The 19944-nt window shown below is 44.3% G+C and overlaps 2 protein-coding genes across 14 annotated transcripts in view; one reads left to right on the plus strand and one right to left on the minus strand.

The window, feature by feature from the left end:
* The window catches only part of RO60 (Ro60, Y RNA binding protein), a 146090-nt gene that overhangs the window by 26338 nt on the left and 99808 nt on the right, over positions 1 to 19944 (plus strand). The window lies entirely within an intron of this gene.
* The window catches only part of RC3H1 (ring finger and CCCH-type domains 1), a 73688-nt gene continuing 54664 nt past the window's right edge, over positions 921 to 19944 (minus strand). For 7 of the 13 annotated variants that reach the window (XM_053985438.1, XM_053985445.1, XM_053985441.1 and 4 more), the window contains one exon: positions 11169 to 19019. In XM_053985438.1, the coding sequence (XP_053841413.1) occupies positions 18866 to 19019 (154 nt within the window). In that variant the 3' untranslated portion in view covers positions 11169 to 18865. Of the gene's footprint in view, positions 1435 to 1646; positions 1712 to 2054; positions 2449 to 2537; positions 2676 to 2986; positions 3203 to 4792; positions 5172 to 8262; positions 8408 to 11168; positions 19020 to 19944 lie in introns of those variants that run through there. The other 6 variants (XM_053985446.1, XM_053985442.1, XM_053985444.1 and 3 more) reach the window with 3 other exon arrangements.

Here is a 19944-nt window from a genome sequence, read left to right on the forward strand (position 1 = left end):
GAAGAGCTGCTTTCTGACCTCTTTGTTACTTTCAAAATGCTTTCCCTTTTCTCCCAGGGTCCCAGCCTGTCTTCTTTCCAATGTACTGCTCCAGGGAAGCATGTACCTAAAGGAGCCCCTGAAGGACACCTCTCAGATGTGTATGGTTTGCCATGGCCCGTGGGACAATGGAGGAGATGGTTTTCCATGTCCCGGTCACACACTGCTTGCACAGGTGCTCAAACAATCCTACTAGGAACAGGAAAGAGTTAAAACCCTGATAGCTTCCAAAACCAGAGACCCAGTGACCAAAGATCTGACATACCAGCTGTGTCCAAGTTAACTCCCTCACTGCTTAGCTGCTCTAGCAGTTCTGCCAAGAGAAGCCTTTACAAAGGTGGATATTTTGCTGGTCCTACAAAATCCAGAGTAAATGGCCCACTGGGGAGTGCAACCCACTGTCTGCACACACCACTTCCATCACCTCCTGAGGACAGGAACTGTGCTTTCACTGTTTGGTTTGAAACATCTGCCCGAAATGGAGAAATCATCTGCATCCTCAGGACAGCCCTGCCAAAGGTCCTACAGCAATACAGCCACCCTCATGGGTACTGCTGCTACAGTAACTGTTAGATGAAATCTTAGCATTAAAAAAGAGTTTCAAAGCCTTGGCTGTGCAAGGCTGTCACTAGTGGCTCCCAGCACTTGGGCACACAGGACACACCAGAACTGCTGGCAAGCAGGGCACAGCTGTTTGGCAGCTCTTCCACCCACATGGAGATGCAGAAGGGTGTTCCTAGCCCAGCCAGCACGAGCCTTATGGCTGCTGCTGTTCCACTCACCTTTCTGGTGTGGAGCCCCATTTGTTGGAAAAGGAGAACTTAAATAAGTCTAGGAAGTGGCTCAGGGTAAACCGTGCATTCAGAGAGCAGTCTGTTACATACAGATCTATAGGTTTTAATGAACCAAGTGATCAGAGTTACAGAGGGTTGGGCACAGGAAGGACAGCAATGCTGGACTTGGGTGCCCCAAAAATACTGGTACCAGATGAAATTCAGCTTTCCTTGCCACGAAGGACAGGACAGGTGAGGTGACCCATGAGCCCCCTCACCTGACATGGCAGGGAGGAGCAGGGACAGCCCAGCTGGCTGCAGTCCCTCCCTGCAGCTGGCACCAAACAGCAAGACCAACCACCCCAGGAGCAGCCCATGCTTTGTGGCAATAGCCCACCTCTCCTTTTCCCGAGGCAGAGGAGGGAGAAGTGAGGCCCTAGCAGCCCCCTTAGGAGCAAGGATCAGCTATCCTGCCCATGAAGATGATGGTGTTGAGGGCAGCTTCCCGGATGAAAAGCAGGAAGGGCCTGTTGGCATTGAAGATTTTTCTGTTCATAGGGAAGGAACGGCCAGAGATGGTGACAGCTGTAGCAGCTGAGGCCTCGCTGCCTTCTTCATTCACCTGCCAGCCAAGAGACAAGATGGGATTAAAATACAGACATTATGCAGCATGGAGAGGGCTCACCCTCCTCCTCCTCCTCCACAGAACACGGGCCAGTCTCCCTCCAAAGCCCCAGGCTGCTGAGAAGTGAACACTGTAGGTTCAGAGCTATTTTTTTCCCTTTAATATTTGTTTTTAAAAAGCAAAACACACTGGCACAAAGCAAGGCTCACCTCAAGGAAGGCTTTGTGGAAAGCCTCAGACACGTACAGGTCTGTGCGGCCCTCTGCAATGATACCTGAAATATAAAAATATACAAAGGTAAAGCTGAGTTCAGAGACAGCTCAAGAAAGAACACATTCCCATCCTTCATGGCCTGGGATCAGGCACAAGGCATGGCTGCCCTAAAACAAAAACATCCTCCTGCATGTGCAACTGACTGCAAAACTGCCATGTCTTCAGTGCAGAGCAGGGCTGAGTGTCCATGGTGGGACTTTACCAGAGACTCCATCACTGGCTGCAGCAACATATAAATGCTTTCATGTGCTTGTTCCTCATGTGCTGCTGCACCTACTGCCCTGCCTAGGGAGGAATGGCTGCCCCTCACCTCTACCCTTCACTGCCCTATCTCCACATCTCACCTGGGAGTCTGGCATTTTCTGGACTGAAGAGATCTTCCAGCCCCATTTTCCTCAGCTTTTCCTTGAGGCTGAAGCTGTCCTCGACGCGGAAGCGAGGGAGGTAGACGAAGAGAGACATCTCCTTCATGGAATCTATCCAGCCCTGCAGCTTCTCCGATGTCAGGTCTCGCTCCACCTCCTCCAGGGGTGTCCCAGCACTGGGCAGGACCAGCAGCATCGTGATATCGTCCCCTTTGTAAGGCAGCTCCAGCACCTGGACTTTGTCCTGGGGGATGAGTGCGTAGCGGAATTTGGACTCCTGGTACATAGTTGGGACTTGGCAGGTCTCACCATTGGCTTTATGAAATACATCCAGTTTTGTGTTTGGAGCTGGGAACTGTGATTTCCAGTGCCCCTAAAAAGGAGAGGGGGGGAAAACAAACATAAGCACCATATCTCCTCCAAGGAAGTGTGCTGCTCCCCAGTTCTGTTAGCTTTTGTTACCTTAAAATAAATGGTGTTGACCAGGACCAAGACAGTGAGATCATCAATACCACTTTCTGGGATCACTTCTGTAATGCGCTTCTCTGTCTTATTAGCCACCCACTCGTTAATGATCTGCCTGGAAAGTTCTGGCTTCTCCTAAAGGAAGAGACCAAAAAAAGGTTAAGCTGAAGGTTTTAAACCCCTCTTTGTACCCCTTCTGCAGGAGACAGGTTCACAAGGGTATGTGCTGGGGAGGGACAATGAAGCTTAGGTATGACGAGTGGGGACGTGGCTGTGGTTAAGGTGAGCTGAAGTGAGAGGAGCTGCATCCCAGATTCCCTGTTGCTTTCACTCGTGTCCCACACACCCAGAGCAGAGCACTTCTCCTGGGCAAAAGACAGCGATGGACTGGGGGTGGGGGGTGGAACCAAACAAAAAAAGCAAAATCCTGAGTAGGTCAAACTCACTTTGAAGTTCAAGGGCCAGAGTTTTGCTCCATAAACGATTTCACTGATGTTCTGGTAAGTCTCATTAAAGACCAAAGATTTCTCCCCGAAGAGACGGTTGGCTGACACCAGCTCTGAGGATTTGTTTGCTTTCTTGTAAAGGCGGCAGTTCAGCTTGGCAAAGAAGAAATGGATCTGATCCGATGTCTTCTCTGAAATGGTGTCAAATTGAAAGACCTGGACAAGCCAAACAGCAACAAGGAATCCATGAGGAGGCTTTTGTGCTCCTGGGCCCCAGAGGAAATGGTGGTGAAGCCTTTGCCTCAACATCAACAAATCTGCAGGCCCTCAGAATTTCACCCTCCACGTGTGGGAACCCAAATCTATGGAAAATCAACATATCACCTGCCCAAGACCTTTAAGTGCTGTTAAAATTAACATGGTGTTCATAACCCCTTACCACACCCTAGAGATGAGCATTGCACCCACAGGGCCTAGAAGCAGCTCTTGGGTCATATCAGGTCATGGGAGGGCTCACATGTGCTAAACCCTCCTGTGAAAATGCTAAAGGCTGCTCTTTCCCAGGAGGAATTCTCATGGCCTGTTGAGTACTTCTGGTACCTCTTATCTATTTTTACAGGGAATGGGAATATGCAGCAATCATTTTGAGGGTAGATTTTTGCAGCACAGGGAATTTTTTGATCTGTTCCCAGCTGCCAGCTGGAAGGACAATTATGATTTGCCTACTGCTATCCAACCTCAGGGCTTTAAGGAACAGAAAATCCCACAGTACATTGCTCTTTATGAACCTCCTTTGGCACTGTTTCCTGTAAGGCATTCCTGGTGCTCCCAGCCATTTCATAGGGAAAAGGGGGGTTAGGACTGCAGGTGTGGGTGGCTCAATGGAGAAGGTTTCCCTTCCAGTGGGAAGGGCTGCCCAGAGGGGAACGCACAAGTGAAGACTTGGAGATGTGTTTATAGCTGCTCCACTCAGGCTGTGTGGATAATGGCAGGAGACCACCGACATTATTTGTTCCAGAGGTAGGATTTGTAAGGACAGAGGGGTTTGATTCACATCTCTCATTGCAGGGAGAAAGACTTCTCTGGGCTGAGGTCTCCCACTGGAGAAAAAGGTACGGGCAGCATCAAACCCCACATGGCAGGTGAGTGGGTCTGACATTGAGAAGGGTGCTAGGACATGCAGGGAGTTAAATTAGCTGCATGGAAGAGCCAGAACTCAGAATTACCACTAAGTCTGGGATCAGAACTATCCTCTGAGCATAGGGCCAACAGGTGGAGGAAGAGGCTCCCCCTGTACAGGCTCCCCTGCCCTGGAAGTCAGGTGGACTGTGAGGTCTCCCGTGTGTCTGATTTTTGTCCCAAAGAAGAGAGAAGGAATGTGAAAAAGCCCCTCTGCCAGCATGACTTGATATCATGGCTTTTCCTGCTTTTTTCATAAGGAAAATCTTAGCTCAATCTGCAAGAAGCAAACTGTCACTCCCTTCTTTCACCTTCCAAATGGACTTCCTTTTCTCCAGATAAAAACTAACCTCTCAAACCCAGGAATGCTGGATCCAAATAGGGAGTAAGGGGAAAGAGCTGGGGTCTAAACAAATCCAGAAACAGGGCTTGGAGCAACCAGGTCTAGTGGAAGGTGTCCTTGCCCATGGCAGAGGGTGGAACGAGATGAGTTTTAAGGTCCTTCCAACTTGGGATTTCCTTCTTAAGGCAAGGAGCCATCCTGACCCTGAGAGCAGCCATTAGCCATGATCACCTTTCCTGTCTTTCAGACCTGCTACAGGAAAAGGCTGAGCAATCTCCACCAACCTCCATGAGCTGCTGGAGGGTGCTGCCACAGGCTCCAAGCTTGGTCATGGCAAAGGCTGTGGAAATGCTGAGGGGTGACATGAAGATGTTTTGCCCGTTGTCTTTGGAGTCAGCCAGGTACTTGTAGAAGACGACAGCAAACCGAGAGTTGGCTTTTGACAGCTCCCACACCCGGGGGTTGGTGGACTCTGGGAGCTTGTCCTTTGCTGGCTCTTGCCCCTCACCCTCCTGGGGCTTCTTCTCGGGGTTGCGATAGATGCAGATGGGGTTCACTGGGATGTCGCGGGGCTTTGCGGTGCAGACGTCTTCCACGGCGTAGTGCTCAGGGGCAGCCAGCCCCCAGACACTGAGCAGACACAGCACAAAGAGATGCATTGTCCTGGAACCAGAGAGAGAGCTTAGACACACGGCCTGGCTGTGAAACCTGTGCTGCTGCCACGGTCACAGGCCCCTTCCAGCCAGCATCACAGTGATGGCAGCCCCACAGCCCTCTCCAATCATCCTTTTGCCCTGCACCTGCAGGACAAACGAGGACAGACAGCAGGAGGACAAACTTGCCCGTGAGCACACAATGCTTTTAGAAGCAATACACTGAAACCAGCATTTTCCCAGTGACCTGGGCCCCCTCTTTTTTCAGCAGTAGGCTCAGCCCTGACAAGTTTGTACCTAAATGGATGATTTGAACTTTTGAGTCCTCTCCATTGGCCAGTGAGGTGGCTACAGTGTAAGGACCCTGCCAGGCTCACCTCAGCCTTACAGTACTTTTCAGTTACTGATGTAGGAGATACTATGGCAGAGAAGAAAGGTGATAAGGAAAAGGTCTCCAAGGAAGTTGGTCTCTCCGTGGACTGAGCATCTACATCTCTAATCCCCAAAAAATGTACTTTATGAGCATGTATGGTGTAGCTGGTACATCACAACAATTCCTGTCCAAAGTTCATACCACCTCAATGCAAACTGGTTGTCCTTGGTACCTAAAGAGTGCAGGCTAATGGTAATTACTGTGTTCCAGCAAAAGCAGGTCTCTGAAAATCTTCCAGCAAGAGAGAGATAATTTATATTTTTCCCTTTGCTAAAGCACACTGAACCTCAGAATGGTTTCAGTTAAAAGGAACTTTAAATATAATCTGGTTGCATAGGAAGGGACACCTTCATTATCCCAGGTTGCTCCAAGCCCTGTCCGATGTGGCCTTAGACATTTCCAGGGATGAGGCAGCCACAACTTCTCTGGGCACCCTGTGCCAGGGCCTCACACCCTCCCAGGGAACAGTTTCCTCCTAAGTCCCATCACCCACCAGCTCTGGCAGCAAGGCCCCACGAGCCATCCCAGAGCCTGCACGCTGTGGTTCTAAGATGCCCTTTGCATGACTGCTTTGTTTACGTACCCCATGGGAGGAAGCTCAAGCACCACAGCCACAACACTTTGGGAAACAACTGGGGACTGGCAGCCTGCCCAGGCCTTGCCTGCTACAGGGCACTTTTTCAAACATGTGTCTAAGTTAGGTAAGTCTCTGCCTGCCTCCAAATACTCACTGCCATGGCTACCAAGCATTTCCCTCTGAGAAACTAAATTAAAAGTCACCTGCATTTAGCACTAGTGACCTCCAGTCTGTGATCTTCCAGTGCTAGTGGGCCAGCACCTGCTGGAGGAAAACAGGAGCAGCTCAAAGGCTGATCTGGGATGAGGGAGACCTCTGGGTTCTTCCACACCCCCTCCCTGAGCTCTTGGCCAATGACTTCATCTGTGCTCCAGTTCCTCTGCAAAAGCAGAAACTACCTCATCTGGCACCAAGACTGTCTGGAGCCCAAGGCTGTGTGATAGCACAGCAAAACAAGAGGGACTCACTCAGGCCATGGCCACAGCTCTTGCTGGTAATGACACACAGATCATCTTGGGAAAGGTTTAGGACAGATGCAACACCACAAAGGGTAAAAAAAATCTGAAAAGGGAGGGAAGTAAACCAATTCAAAAACAAAAAACAACACCCAGGCCAAGAGAAAGGAAAAATATTAAGACAATTGAAAATACTCCAGGAAGTGCTGTTCTTCTGAACCTTTCAGTCCCACAGGAAAAGTCAGCCAGCAACAAGCTAGACACACTCCAGTGTTCTGCAATCCTGGGGCCAGGAGCAGAGCCCTTCACTGCTGGCAGCAGCCCTCCCTCACCCACACCTGGTCCTGCAGCTCCAGCAGCACTGATGCACCTGTGGCCAGTCCCACCATGGAAAGGACAACCTCACCATGGTCCCTGCCCTGTCACTCCACTCACCTCCAGGGAAAGCCATGTCCTGACCCTGTCTGTACAAGGACAAACACCTGCTTCTGTCAAGCCAGAAGCAGCTTGTGGTGTTTGCCATCACACAACGTGCTGTTAATCTAATCTCATATTTAAAGACCAAAGCACAAGAGAGGGGAGGGCACCTCTATCCTCACCCTGTTCTCATTAAATGAGAAAGACTCCCTGTTTTTATCTGCAGTAAAGCCCCGGCTCCATCAATTCAGGGAAGATACAGGACTTTATGCTAACGCCTTAAATCTACTTTACCATCTATTAAGGTTGACCTGGCCTCTGACACATCCAGTCTTGGCTCTTACAGGCAAGAGCCCCTGATGTTTCTTAGACCAGCTCTTTGTCAGAGCATTTGGCCAAAACCCACTCCTCCTCCTCCTCCCACAGCTCTTCAGTGCTCCCTTTTCCTCTGCAGCACTGACATGCACTCCATGTGTCAACCTGGAAGGATGCCAAAAGTATTCCCACAACAGCGCTGCCTGAAAAGGATTACTGGCAAGGGGAACGTAGAAATTAGAAAAGGTTCTTACAAGGGTGAAGCAACAAAAAGTGCAGAAAGCCAAGAAACCAGTTGCTGATTCAGCTCAAAATCAGAAGGCTCTGGGGAAACATCGAGAAACTTCCCGATCCCTTGGCTGCTGCGCAACATGGTTGGGCTCTCACCAGCACACATCATTTCCATCCCACTCTTCCATGGCTGCAGGACAGGATGATTAACTGGGCTTACAGACCCCCAGCACCCACCCTACTGAACCTGCTGGGGCTACTGGTATTGGTGGGAATGTCCCACAGCACCCAAGCACTGTGCTACACCACCCAGCTAATATAAAATAGCTCAAACCATTCTGAGATCAATTTAGGCTCTTGAGAAACCTTCCCCACTGCCTCACACCCAAAACCAGAGTCCAAAGCAAACCAGCAGTGTACTTTTGCAGCCAGCAATTACTCAGGGCTTCCTGACTTCATGAACTGCCCTCCACACCATGTTTGCTGGGGATAAGTCAAGCCTGACAAATTAGAACACCAGCCTTCATGACACCTAGGGGTGAGAGGACTCCCTCTAATAGAGCAAAAAGCCACTCTGGCAGCAGCTAGAATACATAGGCTCCTACTAAGGGAAAAGAAACTGTTTCAAGGAATTAATTAACAATGAAAGATGTGTGGAATCTATTTTTCTTACCTGCCCCTGTACCTCCAGCCTTCTGCTATTTAGGAGGTAAATGCAAATTTTTGAGAGAACAGTCTTGCTTGAGCCCAAAGCAGTTTCCCCACTGGATTTCTGTGCTCAAACAGAGCTGAGACAGCAGCAGGGGATGGTGGGAGGGGAGTAGGATGCTAAGGCCAAAGGCTGATGACCAGCTGCTGAAGGTTAAGCAAAGAGTAGGAAAAAAAGAGGCAATGTTTAGTTTGAAAGAGGTTTTAAAGTTCAATCTGACAAGGGAGAGTTTGACCACCTACCCCATACAAGTGCCACATGCCCTCAGTTTTTGCCAACAGAAAATGAACTGCTTATCCCATGAGAAAAACCTCAAACCCTTCAAGAGTTTGAATAAAAATTACATAAAGCTATTTGTAGATCTAGTTTAGAGATCTTGTAGCCAAGCAAAATGTTTCCCCCATCTGTCCTAAGCCCTGTCACCTGTTCCCTATTTCCTGAACAGACAAGTTGGGAGAAATTGCCCCAGTTCACATTGTGCAGTTTCAAATACATCCCATCTTAAACACACTCACCTGGAACAGGCTCCCCAGGGAATGGTCACAGCCCCAAGGCTGCTAGAGCTCCAGGAGTGTTGGGACAACACTTTCAGGCACAGGGTGGGATTGTTGAAGTGCCTGTGCAGGGCCAGGACTTGGACTCTGTGATCCTGGTGGGTCCCTTCCAGTCCAGGATATTCTGTGATTCTGTAACCTTTCACTTGCAGAGCTGAAAAACTGAGGATTAACAGCAGCTCCCCCAGCTCCTGTCCAGATTCACAAGGCAGAGTAGTGAGCAGAACTGAACTGAACACCATTTCTGTTTCAGGATGCAGCTGCTCTACAAATTCTGCAGCATTGCCCTCTGAATTTCAAATCCCAGGAGCAGGCTCTCCAGTGAGAGGAACATCTTCCCTTAATGGAAAATGCAATTGCAAACTGGTCTGGGTTAAGTAAAAGACTTTACTGTATCAGTATGGGACATAGTTAAATGGGAGAGATTGTGGAGATAAATTGAAGGGTAATGTAAAAAATGTCCTCCATGAGAAAGGAAGGACTCGCATACTGTACCTTGTTACTTCAGGTTTAATTTTTTGAGGTAACTGACATGCTCACAGATCCCAGAGTTTTCACATGATTAGGGATGCTCCACACCCAGGCAGACATCTAAGCACAGGTTTCCACTTATCCAGTGCTCAGAGGTTGTTTAAAGCAGTAAAACCAAAAGCAAACAACTGTGCACATCCCACAGAGCTCCCAAGGCATTTATTCTAGGGCAGCTGAGTAAATCTATCATTTGAGTGCAGCACGTAAATGGTAATTCATGGCTGGTTTAGCTCCAAGCAACAAGCCAGCACTCACATCTGAGCAGAGCTATCCAGGAAGCACCCAAGATGGCCAGTGTCTTAATCCAAACTGCTAGATGCCTTGTTTGCTCTAATATAGAGGCTGTTTTTCTCCCAAACCCAAAGCAAAGATCAGAGGCTCAAAACCATCAAGCACCAAAGCCTGGCAGCCTGTGGCAAGACAGATGAAGCATCATGCTTTGGTTTTAGTCTCTCCCACATTTTTAGTCCTCAGGGAGTTGGAGTTCACAGTTAGGAGGAAGGAGGTTACAGAAACAACTGAGCACATCCTAGCTGGAAAAAAATGGTGCTTAAACATACCTGATGGGTAAGGAGGAACATAAATTGCCTTAATTTTTTTTGTGCTTTGGGTGTTCACTGTTGAGTTTCATGGCTACCCACAGGGAAAATGACTCTTGCACTCACAGAGCAAGATGGGATCAAGGAATCTCATGAGCTAGCCTTTTCAAGATTTTTTCTATTCTGCTATCCATATCCAAAGGGGAAAAAAATTCCAGCAGGTACCATCCACTGAGCCTGGTCTCCCCTCTTTTCCACATGAAGAAACTCAGCAAGATTCCCCCAATCTCTTTTGATGCAGAGTACCCACCACTTCCTTCCAGAGGGATCTGACTCTCCAGTGCTCCACATCTTCCTTTTAAAAGCCAGCCACTGTTGGAATCCAGCTCTCTTTTTTCCCTTCTGAAGTGAGTCACTACATGAGGATTCTGATTCCTCAGACTAATGGGAGAAAGGGTAAGGAAACCATCACCAACTGAAACTTAGTTTTCTGCTGGATTTCCCACTAAATACAATTCCTTTATAGGAACTGAATGCTTTGACTCATCCAGCAAGTAAGTGTGGAAGTGTGAGGGGGCCTAATAATGAGCAGTGATGGGCTTCAGCTCAGTAAAACACACCTTACCTTGATCCATGGTGCCCAGGCTCAAGAATATTAAGACAATAGTAATGAACATTATGCACAAACTCGAGGGGCAGAAGGCTGTGCTTGCCCTGGAGTAGAAGGAACAGTTTTTCAGTGAAGCAGCAGCTTCATCCAGTTTCAGATTTACAGACAATGACTTGTTAAAGACCACAAAAATGTGTGAAAGGAGAAGACTAAAAACCACAAAGCCGACTGTGGAGCAAAACTTACTTTCACTTTAAGGCAAGTTCCAAACCAGGCTCAACGTTAGACAAATGCTGCTCGCTCTTTGCTCTGAAGGGTCTGGTTTGCTTTTAAAATATGTACACTCTGAGCAATTAAAAAAAACCTGATTATTTTGAGTATCTTTTCTTGTTCACCTCTGGTGAACAGGTGAAGGACCCACTTTGTTTACAGGTGAAGTCAGAAGAGAGCAGACCAAACCCAGGAGACATGTGGCTTCTCTGCTATTTGGCATTTCTTATGCTGCAGCCCAGCAGAGAACACACACACCTTGAGCTGATGAAAATCTTACTCAGATGGTCCAACAGTTTTACACCGCACACAAAATGTAGAAGAATGTACATTCATCCCAGACAGAAAACAAGAGATACTTCAAAGTGTTCTTCATTAATTTATCACTTAATATAAATGTTGACAGAAAAGCAGGTAAGACCTTGTAGACACTTCCATCTATTTACAAACCAAATAGTGAATCACTTTTCCACTTTTTTCTTTGTTTAATCTGCAACTCAAAGGACCCTCAGACATTCTGTGAGTGCAAGGTGGAGTCAGGGAGAAAGAGGGAGAAAAGCAAGGTAAAGAGGGAAGAAGAAATAGCATTTCAACATATGTTTTTTTCTATGTAACTGCCATGCATTTACAGTAGGTCTCCACTCCCTCGTTCTTTCACACAGAAGTGACACTGTTGGCTCTACAGGTCTGAGAATTAAACAAAGAAGACTAATACTGATTTTTCAAATCTCTGTATCCTCTTGCCTTTTGCCTCCTTCAATGCATTCCCACTTCAGCAGAGTACCTAGAAGGTTTTTCTTTCAAGTCTAAAAAGTGTATTGTAGGAGTAAAGACACAGTTGGATATAGAAAACTTCTACTCCTTTTGTTATCTCAGTTTTCCCAAGAGGTAGCAAAGCATCTAACCTTTCCTGGAAAAGACATAGCAATTCCCCATGTACCTCTGAACATCTCCCCCATGACCAGGCCTGTATGTACAAAATTTCGTAATTCCTCTGAACTTGCAAATAATTCAATTTATGGAATTCTTCTCATACATTCTACTTCATGTCTACTCCTATTGTTTCGATAGTTACAAACAATAAATATCCACATTATCAACCCAGAGGCAGCCACTCCCATGAAGGAATTTTTGTTTATGGGAAAGAGAAACAGGAAAGGAAGAATAGAGCAGAAGGAGAAGAAAAGCAAGGAAAAACACAAGGAGAGAAAGAATGATATTTTGTTTAGCATTGAATCATGAGAACAGCAGATGTAATTTCACTTATCTAGGATCCTAAATAAATTTAAGAAATAGTTCATAACCTGACTCAACAAATTTCATGGTCTCCTTTATTACCTAGACTATCCTTTATTTTATTTTTTGTTAAATATACCTCTGCAGGGCACAATCACATACAATCAATACGATTGGATAATTACATGAGCTCTATCCCAAGCATATATGCACCAATGTTAAAAAGTTATTTAAAAAACAAAACAAAACAAACAACCCAAAAAATAAAATAAACTCCACCCAAAAAGGTGATAATGACTGCAGAATGTCTCGGGGAGACTTGTAAGGAACTAACAAGATCAAAGAAAATTAGACTTACAAAAACCACAAAAAAATCATATATCAAGAAATCCCACAACTGGAAGTAGGTGATTTCAAAGAAGTGGGAGCTGTCATATAGATCCCACAATTCTTCCTCCCTCCTCTCACACATGTCTTGCTTCACCTCTTCCTCCCCATAGCAACAAATACAAGGAGGGGAAGAGCTTAACACAATGCTACCAGTTAGAGAAAACAGGGAAAAATAGCCAAGCTACAGAACAGTTGCTAAGCTGACTTCAAGGAAAGATCCTTTTAGCATGAAAGCTGCTGACACAGCAAGCAGAGGCTAAAGGGTGAATGGGAACTCCTTAAAATTAGGGGAAACTCTAAAAGTGATTAGTTTTGTCCATGTTGATCAGCTTCACTTATGAGAGGCTGCAGATGAATGGTACCAATTGTGAGCTGTGCAGCGGCTGTGACGTGAATGGGATTGCTCCTTCCTCTCAGGTTGCTTCATGCATTTATTAAAGGTTGCTGCCAAATTTATTTTTAAAAAGCTACAAATAAAGAGGTCAGTGCACACATCCAGTTGTGGGATCCATCTGATATACAATCTGGTTTGGATGCCAAAGACTTGTGAGTACTGTCTGCCACAGAACTATTAATGAAATCTTTTTAACATTATGAAGAAGCAAATCATTTCTTGAGCATCAAATACTCCACAATATTTTTTTTTCTCTTACAGATACATTTACCCCATACACATTTCACATGTAATTCCATCATGTCTAATGCTTTTTATTTCCAGAGACTGCACTACCTGTTGCTTCTGTCTCTCCCAATACTGTATTTTTCAAATTGGACAATTGTGTTTTCCTAAAACTTGCAGGTCTTCAAAACAGTAGTTTCCTGGCATATGAAAACATCCAACAAGTATATCCAAGGAAAGCTGCCTTGCTGGATGAAGTTAGGCACCTAAACCCTCCCAACTGCTGAACACCTTGCAATTAGCACAAAAAATCATACACAAACTCCCTGGAATTGCAGATTGCCTAGGAAAGATCAGTTAATTACTCATGTTACTAAGCTACAGGAATCCAATTTTGATTATTATGGCCACATATTTTAGGCATCAAATGACTGTGATGTTCCTGATGCAGACAATTCCACATTGCCATGCGCTCTTTATTTTGGGAAATTACAGAAAAAGCTGCAGCCTCTTTGCTTGCCACACTTCCCATGGAACAACATCACACTTGCCAATAGGAAATAAAATTATAAAGAAAATAAATGTGAAGTTTGTTCTCCTTTCTCTGCTAACCTGCATCACAAGAAGTGCTCTGAAGACAGTGACAACACTAAGCAGTTACATTCTTCTTCCTACAGAAGAATAAAGGCCACATGTTAACTGTAGAAGGACACTGCTGGAATAACATTTCCCCAAATCCCTTTCTTACGTTGTGTAACTGGAATTAACTTTAGTCTCTATCATCCCCTGACATTCCAACAAAAAATAATGCAGTTGGTAGCAGTTCACTATGGAAATGAAAATTCCCAATGAAGTTTTTGACATTTTAAGAGTCTATTTGAATTGAGAGCAAATCAATTTGTGCTACATAATGATCTGTATAACAACCACCCATCTCTTGGCACCATAGCTGTACACAAAAGGTGGCTTAGAAGAGCTGCTTCATTTTCCTCAGAAATCCAGTTTACACTTAAGCAAGGTGGATGTTTTTCCACTTCATAACTCCATTACCATGTAGGCAACTCAAAAACTCTTCTCCCTTTTTCCCCCCAGGGGAATTGATTTATAGTGATACAAGAAATTAAGTTGCTGACACACTAACTTTTTTTGGGTTGTTTTTAAATCAGCAACATCAGGAGGCAGGAATGGAAGGCTGTGTTTTGGAAAGTGAACAATGACAAAATTTAAATATGAAGGTAAAATCATGCCCCAGCAGCATTGCTGTGTGTTCCTTCTATCTATCCTAGGACCAAAATCACTTCTCCAAACACACAGACTAGCACAAAAACTTGCACACTGCATATGTTTGGGTCTTTTCTCCCATTTTGAGCAGAAGAGGTGGTTGGCACTCCCCACTGTTGAACCTCCTGAACACTGGCATGGCATTTCTTGGATCATAAAAGCAGGTCTGAAAGAGCCAATCCAAGAAAGAAACTTTATACTGGGGGTCTTACAGATAACTATCCTGTAAGTCTGCTTTGTTATAATCCAAAATTATAACTGGCAGTGGAAATGAGGGTTTATGCTACTTGGACTTGAAGAGATTTCTCTTTGAACCTAAAAACTTTAGTAACAAGTCTGTGAGAGCTTAAGCAGCTCAAGGAAGGGAAATGCCAGCAACTTTCTTGTATTATCAATAAAAGCCTCACTCCTGGCCAATTCTAATACAAAATTTGCCCCACCTTACTCAGTCCATGCTGTCAAGAGACAATACCATCACAAGTTTGGTTCTTCCACATCTAATTTAATGCAATGCTAGTGTTTCACAAATCTTTTCGGTCCCAGTGGACTTAAAAGTCAGTCACATTTGTAACAGAGATTTATCTTTTACTGTAACTGAAGAAATTTTCAATCAGTATTCAATTTAGAAACACTTAAAAACAAGGCTTCTTGGATTATAACATTTCTATTTTCCTTCTCCCTCTCTAAATGAGCCATTCAATCAGCTGAGAGAGTGCATGAGAGACTGAAAACACATCACAACACCCCAGATACACCTCAGTACATTGCAAACTGTATGACCAAATGGAATGATTTTCCACAATTCAATGCATGGGCAAGGCTTGACAATCATTTACTTCTGGAAATTGTTATTAGGATAATACAGTCAACTCACAATACCCCACACAAATGTCTGACAATCAAAATGGCTACACCAGGGGAAAAATTGTAAAGCACAAGTCTTTGGCTCTCCTTTAAAGAAAAACAGCAGTTTACCATGTTTATACAGATCCCCTGTTTGCCTACCAGTAGGGGCAATATCACATTTGTGCATCACTGAGTAATAACACCATTAGAAAAGGCAACTTCACAGAAGTTATTGGCTAAGCGAATTCATTTGAATGCTCTGTTTTGAGGCAGCAAGCTGTCACTGTTACACAATCAGGGAGGGTGGATGGGCAAGCCACAGGAGAAAAAGACACAAAAAGGGGAGAGACGGCTCAGAAAAGACTACACAGAGAAGAACTTGAGAAGAACAGGGATAAAAGTGCTGCTAGCTGGAAAGGTGCTCTGATCTACAGAAAAAAAGTCCTACTCTGAAACAGGACAGCATGCAAGAAGGGCAGAAGAAAAAGTTTAAACTTCTCTTATTAAGAAAAAAGAACTAGGTCACAGGACAGACTGATGAGATGTTGACAGAAGGAGGGAAATAACACCACAGAATAAACAGACATCATCTATATACTGACCGAATCACTGACACACTGAAGCTTAACCTACCACTTGAAGCTTCCTATTCTGAAGGTTTGTCCATGCTGCCCATCTGGCTGAAACACAGATACCAGGAGTTGTCTGGTGCAGCAGAAAATTTAGCCTACCTACCAAAGGATGCAGCAGTGCCCTGACACCATGGCAATACTGCTTCTTCCTGTCCAATAGAAGGAACTAAACCACTTGGTAGCCAAGACCAATTACACTGAGGTGGCCAAAATTCCTGTACGACTGGGACAATGATGAGCTACAGGAGTGAGTGTAGCAAGACACAGGGTCACTCCAGACATCTTCATGCTTGTTAGCTGTAAACATCAATACTGCCACTACATACAGAGCTATCTGTCCCCCAGGGTCTCCCAGTTTTTCCACAAAACTGGAACATTTTAGGTGCAGTTTCCAGAAAAAACTTAAGAGCATGCACTGCATTTTGCTGTTTTATTTGTTTAATCAACTCAACTTCTGCAAAAAAAGCAGAAAAAGAGGAAGAGGGGATGAAACAAAGTCGAAAATCAATACTGTTAGTAGATACTAAACAAACTATTTAACAAGCCAAACTATAATTTTGGGCAAACAGGGCATTCACCTGGACATTGATCACAACAAGGACATTATGCACAAAGTACAGCACAGAGAGCTGGATGAAGGAGAAAAAAAAAAAAAAACCAGTAAGGTCTCCCTTCTAATCCACAGATTTTGGAAGCATTCATCATATGTAGGCCAGCAATCAAAATAGTGCTTACTGAAGAATTCCAGGAGAAAATGTGGAGAAAAGAATAATCCCTAACCTGGTAAGGGAACTAGGAAATAAAAGGTAAAGAGGTTTTTGCCCCTCTAGATCTTCTTCCTAGTATTACAAATGAATCTGTAGTGTCCAACCTATCATAACCATCTTTGAAAATTAATTTTACATCCACAATTACTACAGTCAAAAAAAGGCACATTCTGGGCTTGTCCTCCTAGATTAGAATATTGCACTAATTATCTTGACTAAGATGAGCTCCCTGTGTTAATAAAGACACAGCAGGAAGGAGCAAACTAATTAAAATCAAGGAGAAGGCTGACCTGAGGGTGGTGCTCTGCACTGAAGGATGAGGGGGCCCAGGGCCTGTGTCAGGTGACTTGGAAGCAGGCAGCCAGGAAAAGACCTTCATTCTCCTCATGCCCAGAGCTGAGAAGGGAGGAACAGACCTGATGGGCTCCCAGCTGCATCACCCCAGTTCTGCTCAGCTCCAAGGGGAGTGGCTGGAATGCTTGGCTTCAAGTAGGAGATAAAGATGGATAGGGGCAAGGGGAGATGAAGCTGTTTCAGTGCAAAGTTAATTCTTTGCCAAAAGTTAAAAGAGGCATTAGAAAAAAGCAAGCTTTAAACTACTCTAGGCAATTAAGAGGCCAAAGTTCAACTAAGAGTGAAATAAACCTGTGTTAAGACACATGGAAAGTGTGGGGGGGGTGTGCTGAAAAATGCTTTTATTTTCATTCAGTGCTTCTACCTCCCAGACATTTGATCACAACAGCTGCGCTCATGCGAAAAAATTCTTAAAACATACCCAATATATATACAGATATAACTATGTATATATGTATATATATATTTATATATAAATTTTTATTTAAATAAAAAAGAAAGCTCGAATCCCAAGCCAATATGTGTATCAAATCCTTGACCAGCCAGGTCTGTAGGGCATAATCAAATTCAATGTGAAATAGTATATAAACGCGGTGCCTTGACTGGGCAAATTAAATAATTGCTACTCAAAAGAGTCTTCTGTTTGGACTCTCCTACTGGTAGGCAATAGTGAGACTGTATCCCCTCCCACCCCCCTGTTGTTTTATTTAACAGTATGATGAATGCAAAGCTTAGCCCAAGGTTGCTATAACCTCAGCAGGAGTTAAGGTTAAGGAAAAAAAACTAAAACCCAAGAAAATTTATTAACTCTTGCTTTACCCAACCAAAGCAATGCAGTAATTTATTACATAACCAGTGCTTTCCCACTTAGTAGTCTAACCCAGAAAGAAAAAATGAGGACAGGCCAAGAAGGTAGAGAGGGAGCAGCACTTGAAAAATCATCCTCAAGAGGTCTTCGTATCCAGGATCTTACCTCAGTGTATGCCAAAAAAGTAAAAAAATGTGCAGCAAGAACAAAATCTTTAATCTAAAAAAAAAAAAAAATCACAAGACACTTATGGCTTCTCTGGCTTATGCCCACAAAGCATCTATTTGGAGAAATATTAGATCTATCAGGCAAAATTTGCTTCTCAATACTTCTGGCAAGACCTGTGCTGCACCTTCAGTGGTTACTTTGGTGCAATTCTTCCCCCATGAAACAGGAATCCAGGGTGGATTCACTGCAGCCATGACAAACTGCAGGTTGATACTCAGGTGTCAGATTCTAACATACACAGACCTTAAATAATGCCAGCCTTTAAAAAGGACCACACCTCTGCAAAGACTCTGTCATTTGTAGTTTAAATTCAGCAATTTAAGCAAGAAGCTCAGGTTAAGTTCCTGGCCACAACAGGATGAAGTGCCTTAAGCATGAAGTTTGCTGCACATCTTTTGACACTGCAATTCACGGCTACTCTCCAACCCTCATTCCTTGTTTACCCTTAAACCATACAAGGAAGTGGCCAAATAGTTTTAGTAAGGTAATAAGGAATTATGCACTGGGTATGTAATAATACCAAAATAAAAAGAAAACCTACTTCATTAAGATCATACAATTAATCAAACAGAGTATATATATATAATATCTTTTTTTTTAAGCCCTGGGATTCAAGGCGTCCAAAGTTATTAAAATAAAGTTCATTCACAGAACAAAAACAAATTTAATTTGAATTGCTTGCAGATACTGCTAATTTTCATTTTTTTTAATTAAAAAATGCGTTAATGTGAACTATGTGCAGGATTTGTTTCTAGTAGTTGTGTTTGTGCACATTGCCTCTGGACCTGCTGCTCTGCTACTACTGCTGCTCCTGGGTTTATCCAATCATCCCTGGAAAAAAACACAAGTTGGAAGCTGCTGACACCCCAGCAGAAGGAACTCCAGGGTGTGCTGGCCTCGCTTCATGGAGCAGATGTGGGTGTCACTCCCGCTCTCTGGGAGTCATGGCCATCTCCTCCTCCCTCGGGGTCCTCTGACAGGCTGAGAGATGCCATATTGTTTGACAGGAGGCCAATGTTCTCTTGGGTCAAAGCTGATCCGTTTGGAACATCACTGCTGAAGGGAAGTGCAGGAGAAAGGGGAAGTGGGTGAAAAGAAGCAATTACTGAGATTTTTCTTTTATTTTTAAGTAAGAGGACTTCAGCGTACCCATTCTAGAATATTTAACTTACTTAAAATAATGTCTTTTTTTCGCCCTAATTTTAAAAATATAAACAGTTGTTTTGATTTCATTACGCTCACAGCACCATATGGAAAAATTAGTTCCTGCTCTGGAGGTGCCAATCTGATGGTGCAGCACAAAACCACAGAACTGGTTATAAAAAGAAGGCACAAACTTCATCAGCAATAGTGTATTTATTCAGAAAATGCACATTCTGAATAAATATTAATATTCCAAACTGCTTACATGAAGTTATGTAAGCATCCAAGCTTCTTTGTTAAGTGCTGGCTGAATACACATAGATGCTTGTGGCTATTTGAAAATACTTGCTGTAGAGACTTCCAGCATTCCCAGCCAACATCTTATTCCAACTGTCTATTAAATGTGAACTGAAATCAACCCCAGCATCTACACAGATAAAAGTCCACTACTGACAACTGAAAGTGAACTTAGTTTCAAAGTGTCTGCCTTCCTAGACAACATCCACATCACAAACCTTAGCAGGATGGAATACCTTTCACATTTGGGAGATTTCTTTTATTTGAAACCAAAACAGCAGATAAGGATTTATTTTGTGGTGGCTGCATAACTCCTGCTTCTCCCTACTAATCATCCAGATGGATTCCTCTCTGCAAGTCTTCTGTTGCATTAATTTATATAGTCTTATTCCACTCACCTACTCCACAGCTAGAGAGGTCCTTAATCCATACCTGCACTATAAAAACTTGATTTGTATTCTCTTTGCCTAGTAGATACTTCCTCATCATAGCTGAGGTGAGGCAAGGGTATTTATTTAACAGGAGAGTGGCCCTGAAGAAG

This window comes from Vidua macroura, chromosome 9, assembly GCF_024509145.1.
Source record: "Vidua macroura isolate BioBank_ID:100142 chromosome 9, ASM2450914v1, whole genome shotgun sequence".
Classification (NCBI taxonomy): Eukaryota; Metazoa; Chordata; class Aves; order Passeriformes; family Viduidae; genus Vidua; species Vidua macroura.